At 51.5% G+C, this 13,861-nt stretch overlaps 1 protein-coding gene across 1 annotated transcript; it reads left to right on the top strand.

Moving 5' to 3' along the window:
* The first annotated feature begins 212 nt into the window (after positions 1-212).
* Positions 213-4,719, top strand: POU3F1 (POU class 3 homeobox 1). Its single transcript, XM_069622671.1, has one exon. The coding sequence runs from the start codon at positions 279-281 to the stop codon at positions 1,410-1,412; it is 1,134 nt and encodes a 377-aa protein (XP_069478772.1). The 5' UTR covers positions 213-278; the 3' UTR covers positions 1,413-4,719.
* Positions 4,720-13,861: the final 9,142 nt, after the last annotated feature.

Below are 13,861 nucleotides of genomic sequence, written 5' to 3'. Positions count from 1 at the left end.
CCCAATAGCCAATAGCATGCCTGAGGAGGCGGGGTCCTGCCGCTGCTGTCAGGCAATATGGGAGGTACGTAGAAGGCGTGGCCAGGAACAGGCCTGTCAGTTCGGGCGGTCCAATGGGCGCCCAATGGGCACGGTGAGGGACTGTCAGATAGCGTGAGAGAGCCAATGGGTGCTCGGGGGGCGGTGCCCGGCCCGTGCCGCGTGTGGCAGCCGCCTGGGCCCGTTCTAAAGCTCCGAGCCCCGTCCCCGGGGCCGGCAGTGAGCAGCACGCGGGAGCCATGGCGACAACTGCTCAGTACCTGCCCCGGAACAGCGCGCTCTCGGGCTCCAGCCCGCTCATGCACCCGGACCCGGAGCGCATGCACCAGGGCACCACCTACCGCGAGGTGCAGAAGATGATGCACCAGCAGCAGCACGACTACCTGCAGGGCCTGACGGGCGGCGGCGGGGGCCACCCCATGAGCCTGACCCACCACCAGTGGCTGCCGGCCGGCGACTGGGGCGCGCAAGGTGCGCACCTGGAGCAGCACGGCAAGAGCGGCCGCGAGGAGCTGGCCTTCCACCCGCGGGCGCACCTGCAGCCCCCGCAGCAGCACCACGCGCCCCCGCCGCCCCCTCAGCAGCAGCAGCAGCAGCAGCAGCAGCCCCCGCAGCAGCATAGCCCTCCCGGCGCCTGGGCGCAGAGCCACCACCTGCACCAGCCGCTGGCCTACCCGCAGTCCGCCTACACCATGCTGGGCCCACAGTCGGCCGCCCTGCACCACCTGCGCGACGTGCTGCACGACTCGGACGGCATGCACGACCCGGGCCTGGACTCGCCGCCCGGGCTGCTGGGCCACGGCGGGCCCGAGCACTCGGACGAGGACGCGCCCAGCTCCGACGACCTGGAGCAGTTCGCCAAACAGTTCAAGCAGCGGCGCATCAAGCTGGGCTTCACGCAGGCCGACGTGGGCTTGGCGCTGGGCACCCTCTACGGCAACGTCTTCTCGCAGACCACCATCTGCCGCTTCGAGGCGCTACAGCTCAGCTTCAAGAACATGTGCAAGCTCAAGCCGCTGCTCAACAAGTGGCTGGAGGAGACCGACTCGTCCACGGGCTCGCCCACCAACCTGGACAAGATCGCCGCGCAGGGGCGCAAGCGCAAGAAGCGCACGTCCATCGAGGTGGGGGTCAAGGGCGCGCTGGAGAACCACTTCCTCAAGTGCCCCAAGCCCTCGGCGCACGAGATCACCGGCCTGGCCGACTCCCTGCAGCTCGAGAAGGAGGTGGTGCGGGTTTGGTTCTGTAACCGGCGGCAGAAGGAGAAGCGCATGACCCCGGCGGGCGGCGGGCCCCACCCGCCCATGGAGGACGTGTACGCACAGGCCGACACCCCGCCGTTGCACCACACGCTGCACACCCCTGTGCAATGACTAGTGGGGGGCCCGGCCTGGGTGCAGGACCGCGGGGGGTGAGACTGCATGGGCGCAGGGTCATGGGAGAGAGACTGCTGGGGTGGCCGACATCCGCCGCCAGGACCTCGAGATAGGAACACAACCGTCGGAGTGACTGCTGGGGGAGGGGTGGGGCTGACCTCCGGTATCAGGACCTCGAGAACCCTTGGAGTGACTGCTGGGGGGCTCCCCCTCACCCGATAAAGACCTCAAGACAGAAACAAGACCACCAGAATGACTGATGGGGTAAACCACCAAAATGCGCCTCTGTGCAGGTGTCAGGTCTTGGGAGTGACTGCTGGGGGGCTTATCACAATATCCAAAACCGAGCAAAGATGTCATGCCGTTAGGCTGGGCCTCGCCACCAAATTCCACACCAATTTAAAGCCATGGGGGGGGGGACTCTTGGGGGGCTTATCACTGTATCCAAAACCGAGAAAAGATGTCATGCCGTTAGGCTGGGCCTCGCCACCAAATTCCACACCAATTTAAAGCCATGGGGGGGGACTCTTGGGGGGCTTATCACTGTATCCAAAACCGAGAAAAGATGTCATGCCGTTAGGCTGGGCCTCGCCACCAAATTACACATCAATGTAATGCCATGGGGGGGGGGTGACTCTTGGGGGGCTTATCACTGTATCCAAAACCGAGAAAAGATGCCATGCTTTTTGGGTTCAGTCGCTCACCGATGTAAAGTTGTTGGTGTTGGGGGTGACTGATGGGGTACAGACCGCGACTCCCACGCCTCAGTGCACGCGGGAGGGCCTGGCAGGGGACTCGCTACCACCATCGCTCTGGGTAGGTGCGGGTGGCCAATGGGTGACTTGCCTTGCGTGTCTGCACGTCACTATAGACGTAGGCGCACGTCCTTGTAGAGTCAGAGTCGTGGGGTTCCTAACCTTTAAAGGGGTACACGCGAACACGAGTGGGGGGCATACACATTCATATATCCGCAGAAAGTGACTTCTGCCGTCCTTTCCACCCGTATCCACACCTGCCACTAGAAGCAAGGCCATGGGGGTGACTGATGCCTGCACCCCAAAATATGCACGGGGCTTTGGGATGAATGAGGGGGGACTTGCCACCTCTGTTCAAACTATGTTTGGGTACAACGCGCTGGGAGTGACCGGTGTGTTTTCCTTTTTTTGTGGGGAGTGGGAGGTGTTCACGTGAGTGACCAAGTATACACGGCCCAGCGTCCATGTGGCCAGCAAGGGAGTCTTCTCGAAAGTGTCATCATCGCTTTAGGGTGGGTTCAGGAGACCTGGGGAGTTCACACCTTGGACAGGTCCCTTCCCCATGGCTGAGTGGCACTGTAGCCCCACAGCAGGGGTCAAGTCCTTAAAAAAATTGGGGGATTCCGTCCACCCGCGTGTACCCTCGGCTCGAGCCCTGCCTCACAGTCCCAAAGCCGGGCACAGCGTTTGGACTTGCACCTCAAGGTAGACAGCAACTCACCAAGACTGCCCCCCACCCCATCCCACTACGGGAACACAAAAGAACGCCCGCTTCCATCGCTGCTTCGTCCTCGGCCACCCCACGAAGCGAGGTAAACACTACCTGCCAGGGGACAAAAACACAGGACTGCGAACATAATGTACTTAATTTCCGATATCAAAGATACAGCAAGGGGCTGCTCGCCAGAAGGGGTCAACGGTTTAAAATAACAGGTTTTTTTCTTTTTTAAAAAGGGATTATTTATATAATGCTGTAATAGTTTGAACATAGGCAGGTGTGCAGCAATGGTTTGCAGACCGACAGTCGCTAATGCATTTTTGTTGTGCTCATTTCTTCATCGGGCAGATTAACATTGGAGCTGGCTTCAGAATTGTATTTTTCATTTGCAGTCCAGACAGTCATCGTGAGTAGGGTCGTCTGTTTACAAGTAAGCACGAGCCACTCCCGAAGGTTTTGAAAATCCATTTAATGTGTTGGGGGTGAGGTGGGGTCGAGGGGTGTGCTGGGGGACGATGTGGCTGGTCAGTGGTCATTGAAATTCCCTGTGCCAAGAGCGGGGCCGACAGAATCGCTTCAGTTCCCGCAACACGAACAGGTTAAATACATATGTATCTGCTTTTTTTTTTTAAGTACGCCTTTAAAAAAAAAGAGTTTGGCAGCTGTTTTTAATCAGAGCAAAATGCATGACAGGGCAAGTTTTAAATCTGGAGCCAGCCAATAATTCCCCCGAGCCTGCGAGCAACGCCTGTCAAACTAGAAGGGGCCCCTGCAATGTGCATTACGCACCCGTTAAGGCCCCCGTTTTACTTACCAAAGGGGTGTTTTTCTGAGCCGAGCTTTCGAGCTGTGGGGGTGAAGGGGGCTGCCCCATATTAAAGGTGTGTACTGTTTACAATTGTCCCCACACGCAGGGGTGTTGCTAGGTCTGGAAAAGACCTGGGGCTAAGCTAATGTCGGGACTGGGGGCTAACTAGTCTTTTGGCTGTAGCTCCTGAGATTCTATCCGGGGCTACAACCAAAAGATCAGGGGCTATAGCCCCCTTAGCGCCCCCCCCCCCCCCTAGCAACGCCTCTGCCCACACGTATACCCTGCTCTGTGGCGCTTCGAGTCGTCTCTGAAGCACCACAGACGCCGGGACACATCAGTCTCCTCCCCCACCCAGCAGGGGTCCCAGCGCCCGTTCCCCCCACACTGTTACATTTTACAGAGCCGAGCCCCGGAACCTCAGGGGCGTGACGAAATCTGGATGAAATACAGTGTATTTTTCCTTTGTTTCTGCTCTTTGTTTACTTTTATATATATAAAAAAAAAGCACTGTAAGGAACTTTCAGAAAGCTGGCAACGCTTTAAAAAAATATTTCTTTAAAAGAAAATGCGTGAACGTCCCCTTTCCACTCGAGTCGGAGCCTGGCTGCGAAACATAGGGTGGGGGTCAAGTGAACTTTGTAAGGGACGGAGTGGCAGACGCTTTTTACTCTCGCACTCTTGTAAATATGTACTATATGTAAACTTATGTATTGGTTTTATGAAATTGTGCTCGTTTTTTTCATTCTAGATAATTTTTGTACACTTACTAATTTGAAGAGGATATTTTAATATTATTTTCCTTGATTTGGACTCTTTTTATTTATTTTCTAATTGTGTTATTTTGAGATTTTCGTTTTCGTCCGGCTTTGTTCGATTTGTTGATCTGAACATTTTTTTTAAACACAGTTTTTTTTTTTTGGTACGAGTTTTGTTTGTATCTTGTTGCAACAAATTGTTGACTGCGAATTTATATTTATGTTATAGTAATATTTTATTACTTACATAAAACATATACCTAAACACGCGCCTCTTGTCTTTTTTGGTGAACACTGTGGGCGATGGTTTAAAGCGCTGTATACTTGTATTGCACTGCACTCAGTTCTAGGCGCTAGCATTTGCACGCCACACAGATATGCAATGTCATTTAATTGTGTGTTTCTGGAAATGCCCTGGTTATGTATCTGAGAGGAAAGGAGCCGAGAGCAGGCAGGCCACAGGCAGCGCACCAAAACCTAAAATAAAAATAAAAAATCTCAACATACACGTGGTCAAGTATTCATGTCGATCTGTCGAAGGGACCTTCTCCATACACCTCTACTGTAACCTTTCAGTGTTTTCGTCTACATGTTAATCAGCGATTGTTTTTAAATCGCTCCAATGTGCACTGCCACAGGTTTGTGTTTCTATAGAGCAATCGGATTCCTTAATTGCAAACATGGGTGCCAAATATGTTTCAGCTGATGGCACTAGTTTACCCGCACCCCCCGTAGTTGGCCTCTCTTGGGTTATATTTGAGTGGACGGCACCAGCCTGCTCGTGCATTGATGGGGGGGGGGGGACTAGGGGGGGGGGGTGGCAGTATGTGGGATGTCTGTGAGGAACACCACATTAATCCGGCCTTATTCCTGGGCGCGCCATTGCTTTTATTCTGGGGTTCTGGCCGTGAGTGACAGCGTTTTATTCAGGCATTGCCAGAACTGGCCTCCCTTTCATTGCGTCAGTGAATGGAACCGTTTTATTCATGCGCTGCCAGAATAAGCCGGTTTGGTGTTTTGTTTTGGGTAACTCCGGTATATGCAGGCATTGCTGACACGGGTTACGTTCGGGTGGCACTGATGTCTTCCGGCCCTGCCACCGCAACGTGGCAGTCTCGGGTTATGTCTGCGTAGCACCGATCCATTCGGGCAGTCCAGGATGGACCGCTCTGGAGTTATGCCCGTGTGTGTAATATCTACACAAAGGTTATCCGCCCGGTCTGCTCTCTCGTGCTGTGTGGGAACATTAACGATGTATTTAGAATTTGCTGTTATTGGCCCACACCTGGGGTAGGACTTGAATAATAGAGTATCAGTCAGGCCATGCCGAATAGATCGCTCTGTTAGTATTGTCAGCAGTTATCCCCACCACATAACTCGATTCCTGGAATTTTTAGCATGGTTCAAAGTGACTTTGCACTGCTGAAAAGTGATTTTGCACTGCCGACACAAACCCTAATTCATGGAACCGTGCAACGTATATTTTTGCAGTCCAAAGTCCACGCAAAGTCATTTTGTACTGCAAACATGACTATGCGCTGACTTTGCTGGCAAAAATACACTTTGCACGGTTCCACGAATCAGGGTTTATGTTGGCAGTGCAAAGTCACTTTGAACAGGACAAACATTCCATGAATCGGCCCCACTAGTGCATGCAACCAGTTTATACAATCTCGGTCAATATATCGCGCTTTGCTGTTTTACGCGTAACACCGATTTATCCAGGCATTCGAGGTGGTACTCGGCACCTCCTGGGCTGGGTTCAGATAACGCCCAGTTAGTGCAGAATGCGCAACTCTGGGGCCACTTTGGGGTTGGTTAATGCACGTTGTACTCCATCGCCATTATAGCGCCCGTATGCCGGCCCATGGCCCATATTTAGCTGCTACTTCATATTGTGTGTGGGGGTGGGGCGGGGGATGGGGGGTAGGGTTTCTGAGTGGGGGGCTGCTCACACAACACAGGAAAGACTCCCCAAAGCATAGGGAAAGTAGGGAACACATCGTCAGTACTCTCTCCCGGCTACACCCTAATTCCTACAATTAGAGCAACGTTCATTCATATATAAGACCAAAACAAATCTCCGAAATTCACTCCTCGACCTTCTGCAACCCGCCCCCGCGGCACCCGCACCATCTGCATTTCTGAATTAATGCCCTCGTGTCTGATTGAGCAAAAACAAAGCTCTTTAAGAAATTGAAAAAAACATAACTGGACCCTACTGACGCAAAGGCGGGGGCATTCACCGACGCAAACAACGCGCATTTGGATTCGGCCCGAGCCAAAGAAGAAGACGATGTTAGGAAAACAATGCAGCTCGCCGTCGCTTCGGGATAGGCCACTCTTTAGATGCCAGCCCTCGGCGAGTTTGTGTTCCATTTCGAAACGTTATTGTTGCTCAGTGCGTGAATGCATGGCGCAATGGTAACTTTCAAATCTCGCAGGGCGGGGCTGTTGCGGTGCGTGGGTCCTGACATATCTCCCCTGTTGCTCTGTACAGGCTCTCTGCGTGCATAGGGCTGCTTTGGAAGTGTTCTTTACTTGTCTCGCCTTCCAGGCGCTATTTGCGGAGAAACCTATCCCGGGAGATGGTCGGGCCGCCAGAGCAAGGGGCCTAGGAAAGCAACCCTTTGTCCTGGATTCCTGTGCGTTGTTACATCTGCAGTAGCACGAGGCGTGTGGGCTCTGCCGCGCCAGGGCGCCGCTACCCGAACTTTGCCGGCTCTGCTATGTCTTCCGAAAACATGGGCATGTTGACCAGTCTTTCCCAGAAAGATTCCAAGGCGGCCAATACTTACACAGCGTTGAATGATTTAGACGAAGTGGAAAAAAGCACAGCTAGATAGGTAGAAAGGGAGGTCCAAACAGAGGGATGCGTGGATAGATAATAGACAGACAGACAGCTAGATCGATAGATACGCCCGAGCGCAGACGGGTGGATGGAAAGATAGATAGAAAGAGAGACCCAAACAGATGGATAGATAGAGATACCCAAACAGATGGATGGATAGATAGATAGATAGATAGATAGATAGATAGATAGATAGATAGATAGATAGATAGATAGATAGATAGATAGATAGATAGATAGGTCTAAACACAGATAGACAGATAGATCCAAATAGATAGATAGATAGATAGATAGATAGATAGATAGATAGATAGATAGATAGATAGATCGAGAGGTAGGCACACGCACAGACAGATGGGTGAATAGATAGAAAGAGAGACCCAAACAGATGGATAGATAGAGATACCCAAACAGATGGATAGATAGATAGATAGATAGATAGATAGATAGATAGATAGATAGATAGATAGATAGATAGATAGATAGATAGATAGATAGATAGGTCTAAACACAGTTAGACAGATAGATCCAAACAGATAGATAGATAGATCGATAGATAGATAGATAGCTAGATAGATAGATAGGTCTAAACACAGATAGACAGATAGATAGATCCAAACAGATGGATGAATGCATAGATAGATAATAGATAGATAGATAGATAGATAGATAGATAGAGAGAGAGGTAGGCACACGCACAGACAGATGGGTGAATAGATAGAAAGAGGGATCCAAACAAATGGATAGATTGATGGATATATTATTAGATAGAGGGATCCAAACAGATAGATGAATGGAGAGATAGATAGGGGCAAACATAGATGCATGAAGGATAGATAGGTCTAAACACAGATAGGTGGATGTATGGATAGACAGATAGGTCCAAACAGATGGATAGAGAGATAGAATTGCAGATGATACACTACATTTATAACGGCCTCTCTTCCAATGTTCACTCTGATTCTATTCTTTTCTGCAGGAGGCTGAAGTAGTAACTGAAAGCGGCCCTTGTCGGCTCTGCGTGGAGGGGTTTCTCGTGAACCGCCTCTTTCACGGCCTTCTTTCTCTCCAGCTGCGATCGCCCCCCACCCCCCTCCCCCTACTTCTTTCTTACTCGCTTTCCCTTCGGTTTCTTTTCCGAATCTTTCTCTCTCATCCGCGCTCCATTCGGCCTCCCAGTGTTTCTTTGCCCACTCTCACTCCCGCCGCACTCTACCCCCCACCGTCTACCCCCCTCACCCCACCCTTCACCGTCCGTGCTCCGCCCTCCTTCCCCTGCCTCTGCCACTCGCGGGGAGACTCGGCGGGTCTGAAAACCACACACTTGGGCAAAGTGCTCCTGTTCTGAGGAGCCTCGTCAGGGGCGCCCTTTGCTGTTCCCCCGAGCAAGTCTGAGTTCTGACCAGAACCCCAACTGGCCCGGAGGGGGCCCAGGCTCAGGTTTCCAGGTTAGCACCCGGAAGGACAATGCCAGCCCCCCACAGCCCTCTGAACCCGTGCTGTACCAACGCATCGCTGTATCTTTTCCCGGTGTAAGCCACCATTGTTCGTCCTTTTGTATGTTGAGGCCGCAGTCTGACTTTCGAGGTGACATGCCCCCTACTTTTCGTTCCCACAAAAGAGTATTTTCTGAAACTGAATCAGAACTGTTTATTATACCCGCCCACACACTACGACCGCAAATGCTCGCTTTCTGCCGAGTGCAAAGACAGATGACGCGAACAGAGCACGCAGGGATGTGCAGAGTGGGTCTTTCAAACGCAAACTTTAACAAAAACAATCGAACCAGCGTAGTAGGGTCATGAGTGGGGTAGCCGTGGAGGGGAGAGGGGGGGGGGGGGTTGGCGGCGAGGGGAGACCACGGTGCTTTGCTGAATGTGGACTCGAGAGATTCGTGTTATATTCTCGGCTTCCTCATTTGGGCACACCGTGTGATCCCGGGCAGATCGGTTCATGACCTTAAGACACAGCCCCATTACCGCTAGTAATGAGCACCTTTCATAGGGTATTAGCTGCTATATTTAATTAAAAACAAGACATTCTGACAACTCCCTCTCAATCCTCAACTATGGTCCCAACTAATCTGTGCTCATGCGTGCGTGTCTTCTGCTCACAAACCAGCGCAGGGTTGTCCCTTGTGCTATTTCTACAAACGTTCTTTAGCTGAAAGCGTGGGTCCCGTGTTTTAAGCACGCCCTCACTGTTGATGACAAGTACATTTATTGTTGATTTAAACTATATATGCAGAACCAAGCACACATGATAGCTAGGCTGACGCAGCCTCAGCAAGCACACATGCGTTCTATGCACACCGTGTGATCGGGCGCACTTGCACATGTGTACACAGTGCCACAGGCGTTGCTTAAGGGGTGGGGGGGCTCAGTGGGCTATAGCCCCGGGTCTTTTGGTTGTAGCCCCGGATAGAATCCCGTGGGCTACAACCAAAGGGCTAACTAGGCCCGACATTATCGTAACGCGCTTAATGCCTGGATTCGGTTTCTAAGCGCTGATCGGGGATTCGAACCTATGCAGCTCCGCGGTGGCGCCTGTGCTGTCCTCCTCTCACTGTGCACTGGGTGTGCAGCGTCTGCTCAAGTACATGTACGCTACGCAGGGACCACGCAGGAGGACCCAGGAAAGGGGTTGCACATCTGCACGCAGTGTGGATTTCGCAAGGGAGTGTGTGCTGCTCTGTGTTGAGCGTGGGGGCACTCGTATCTTGCTTGTATTTATTTATTACATATTGGGGTGTCATTTTGACAAGAAATGACGTACCTGGGAAGCAAATAGAAATGGCCCAGCACCCTTGGGTGCAGTGTTACTTGCGTGAGAGTAAACATGTCATGCAGGATTTGGTCACGGGACAGGGCGCTTGGGCAACGATCGGTTAACACACATACGAAGCGTAAGCAATGAAGGCCTAGTACCACGGCTGACACGTTTACAGTTGAACATACCTGTGGCTTGTCGGTGGGAGGGGATGGCAGGGGCCAGTTTGCAGGTACTAGTGGGGGTGGGCCAGTAGATGCATCGTGAAACTGTTCTAGGTCCCTTGCACAGTTGGGCTGGTGAATATTTTGGGAGGATGGCGTACAGCACAGTGTTTGCACGCATTTGGATATACCACGTGGAGGCGTCCCTGAAGTCACGTTTATTTGCACTGAGCATTTAGCGTGAGGGGAACAGTAAAGTGCACGCGGTGGGGCTGGATTGCTGTGTGTGTGTGTGGGGGGGGGTTGTTAGGTAAATATGAGCTCACTCTACATAGCTCGTGAATGACGAGGAATATGGAATAGCAGGTGGCGTGCAAAGCCTGTGTACCCTGTGCAGAGAGTGTACATGGCAAAGCATGTGCACACTTCGACACAGGGGCCAATGACACATTGTATTGTATTTGTCAATTATATAGCGTCTTTTCCCCATTCGTATGGCCTCAATGTGCTTTGTGGTTGGAACGCCCTCGGAGGACGCCCCTATGCTCCAGTAAGCAGTCCTGAGGTCAGGCACGTGGGTGGGTGCTGTTGGTGGTGTAGGATAGAGTACTAGTGTCGGAGATTCGATGTGTGCCCAGCTGAACCGACATTTTTAGTAGGTTGTTGCTGTATACCATACTAAAGGTGTTGAGGTACGTCAGGGGTTTAAGTGTGGACGGCTACACGAGCTGCTAGACAGGAATAGCAAAGCCATAGCTGCATTCAAGGGTGCATGGAGGGGTGGCCGTGCCTGCGGCCTGTGTCCACACGCGTGATGTAAGGTATGCATACCGTAAACTTGCATAGAGTTCGTCTTTAATGTCGCTTTTCTTGGTCCAGCGCGATTGACCGGTCTTGTCGGTTGTGGTTTCCGTAGATCAAAAGTCTGAACAGTGGGAGATGGGCTCGGAGGGACGGAGGGGTGATGTATGATCAGTGAGGGGGTGGGAGGCGGATGAGAATTTGTCACAGCATGCTGCTGCAAAGGCTACCGGAATCCGTGGGCGCATTGGTGGATAGGTGTGTTGTTGTGTTTGGGTCAGTGTTTCTGTGCGCATATCGACAGTACAGAGGGCGAGAGGGTTTCAAGAGGAGGGAGGGAAGAGCCACGTTTTGAGGGCCTTTCTGAATGCCAAATGATTGCCAATGTTGCGGATGTGCCAGAGTAGAGAGTTCCAGATTATTGGCATTCGGATGAAGAAGGAGGATCCGCACAATCTGGTGGAGTTGTGTGGGACAACTAGGAGAGATGCTGTGCCAGATTTGTGTGTCCTTGAGGAGTGGTAGCGAGTGACTTTGCCTTGGTGGAATTTCGAGCCAGTGTTGTGGATGGCCCGGTGAGTGGTGCACATGGCTTTACAGGTAGTGTGGCAATCAATAGGGAGTCAATGGAGGACTCTTAGTGTAGGGCTGATGTGTTCTCTGGGAGGTAGGTTAATGAGCAGATGGGCCGCAGCGTTTTGGATTCTGTGTGGTTTCCTTAGCTGGAACGCTGGTGTGCCTAGGTAAAGGCAGTTTGCGTAGTGTAAGCGGGAGAGGATGATGGAGATGATGGAAGAGAAACAGTGAGTATAGGTGAGGTATGGGAAAATACGCCTGATGACGCATAAATGCAGAAACAGGTTCCGGATACAGAGTTGATGTGTTGGGAGAGGGATAAATCCGTGTCCAGTGTGCATCCAAGGTCTTTCACCAAGATGGACGATGCTGGTGGGGGGGCCTAGGGATTGAGGCAATATATTAGGGAAAAGCACTGTTTTCCCGCAGACTAGGATTTCCATTTTCCCAGGATTGAGGGTGAGGTGGTTGGTCGTGGTCCAGTTGTCAATATCCGAGAGGCATATATCCGAGAGGCATGATGACAGATCTGGACGGGCTGGGCCTGGCGATTTTAGGAGTTTAAGGATGATCTGTGTAAACCGTGCATGGATTGTAAAGAAGGAAAGTACATGCTTGCCCACCGGGCATAGTGAAAGGAGTGTAATCACACTCTTTTGTGTGGTTAGTATGTCCTCACTGAACAATGAGTGGGGTTATGGAAGGGGGTTTGTCAAACACTATTCAGAATATGGAAGGGCCAGCCAAGTGGTATAGTTTCCAAGGAGTGTGGCGGTGCATAGAGTGGGGGGAGGTGGTGAAGTCTGGATGCACTGTGCCGGGAGTGTGGATGTGACAAGTTTCTGAGCATTCTCCATGCAAGCTCAGGGATCTGGCACCTAGCTGAACGAGCTGCACAGAACACGCAGTAGCCAGGAAAGAAGTTGCACACTGCACAGCATGTGTAGTGACCGATCAAGTATGGACCCCCAATACATTGAGTGTGTGGTGGCAAGGACAATATAAGCACACAATTCACAGAATATACCTAGGCCAGGAGCAAGTTTACACCCTGTATGTGGTGTACACGAGCTAAGCACCTCTCTCCACCTTGCATGTGGACTGTGCTGGTAGCGGATCATATGTTCACTCAAGTGTGAATGGCACAGGCTAATGTGTGCCTAAAATGTGGACTGTGCACACTGTGTCAAGAGAGGAAGGGGTTCAAGCATTTATGTGCACATGTTCCATTGAGAGTGGATGGTCTACATAAACACGTGCACGCTGTGCATGGAGTGTGGAGGTGGCAGGCAAACATATGCACACTCAGTGACTTGGGGAAGAGCCTTGAAAGTCCACACTGTGCCTGGAGTGTTGAGGTGCCAATCCTGTATGTACATACTGTGCACTGAGTGTAGAGTCAACGGGCTATTATATGCACAACGTGTAAAGTGTGCTGGTGCCAGGTAAGAACTTGTGCACTGTGCTTGCAGTGTGTAAGGGCCAGGGAAGAAGTGCACACCCTTTCAATAATATGGAGTAAACAGGAACGTATGGGCACACACTGCATGGGGTGTGGAGGGGTTAGGTTGTATGTTCACATAGTGCATGGGTCGTGCTTAAGACAGACATACATTGTATAATCTGCCTGAAGTCAGGTATATTCACAATGTGCCTTAATGGTAGAGGAATCAGAAATGTACACAGGAGTGCAACTGGACACACATTTCTGGAGGGTGGGGTTGGGGGTAGACCTTCAAATGTTGGGAGACGGAATAACTACTAATTATGGATACTGTAGGGGAGGGTCCAAATTACTTGCATGGGGGCATCTAATTTCCTTACACATTCAATTCAAATGAGAATATGTTAGTGCAGCTTCAACGCTACAAGCAGTTAACCCCTTCACATCTGAAACTGCACACTTAGAACTCGTGTCGGAATGTACTGTCTTCTCCTGTCCCCCTCCACCCTTGCAATCACTTCCCTGACATGCAAGTACTAACACCTCGACACAGTTGCAGTTGCCTAAAAAAGTATGCATGCGAATGCAGTTGCTAACAATGAAATGTTTTCCATTAGTAATTATCAGGCCTTTGTTGCCCGTGCAGCCCAGGACACCGTTTTTTGTCTGTGTCCTGTTTTGTCTTGCCATCTGTAGGTCAGGCAAGTCAACATTTATTTTATTTATTGAGCTTTTATAACATGTGGGGGTTGGGTGAGAGGGGCTAAAGCCCAATCTGCCCAACGCTGTTGTGGCACTGAAT

The sequence above is a fragment of the Ambystoma mexicanum genome, chromosome 11 (assembly GCF_040938575.1).
Source record: "Ambystoma mexicanum isolate Mex_15411 chromosome 11, UKY_AmexF1_1, whole genome shotgun sequence".
Classification (NCBI taxonomy): Eukaryota; Metazoa; Chordata; class Amphibia; order Caudata; family Ambystomatidae; genus Ambystoma; species Ambystoma mexicanum.
This window is presented reverse-complemented; position numbering and strand designations above follow the sequence as displayed.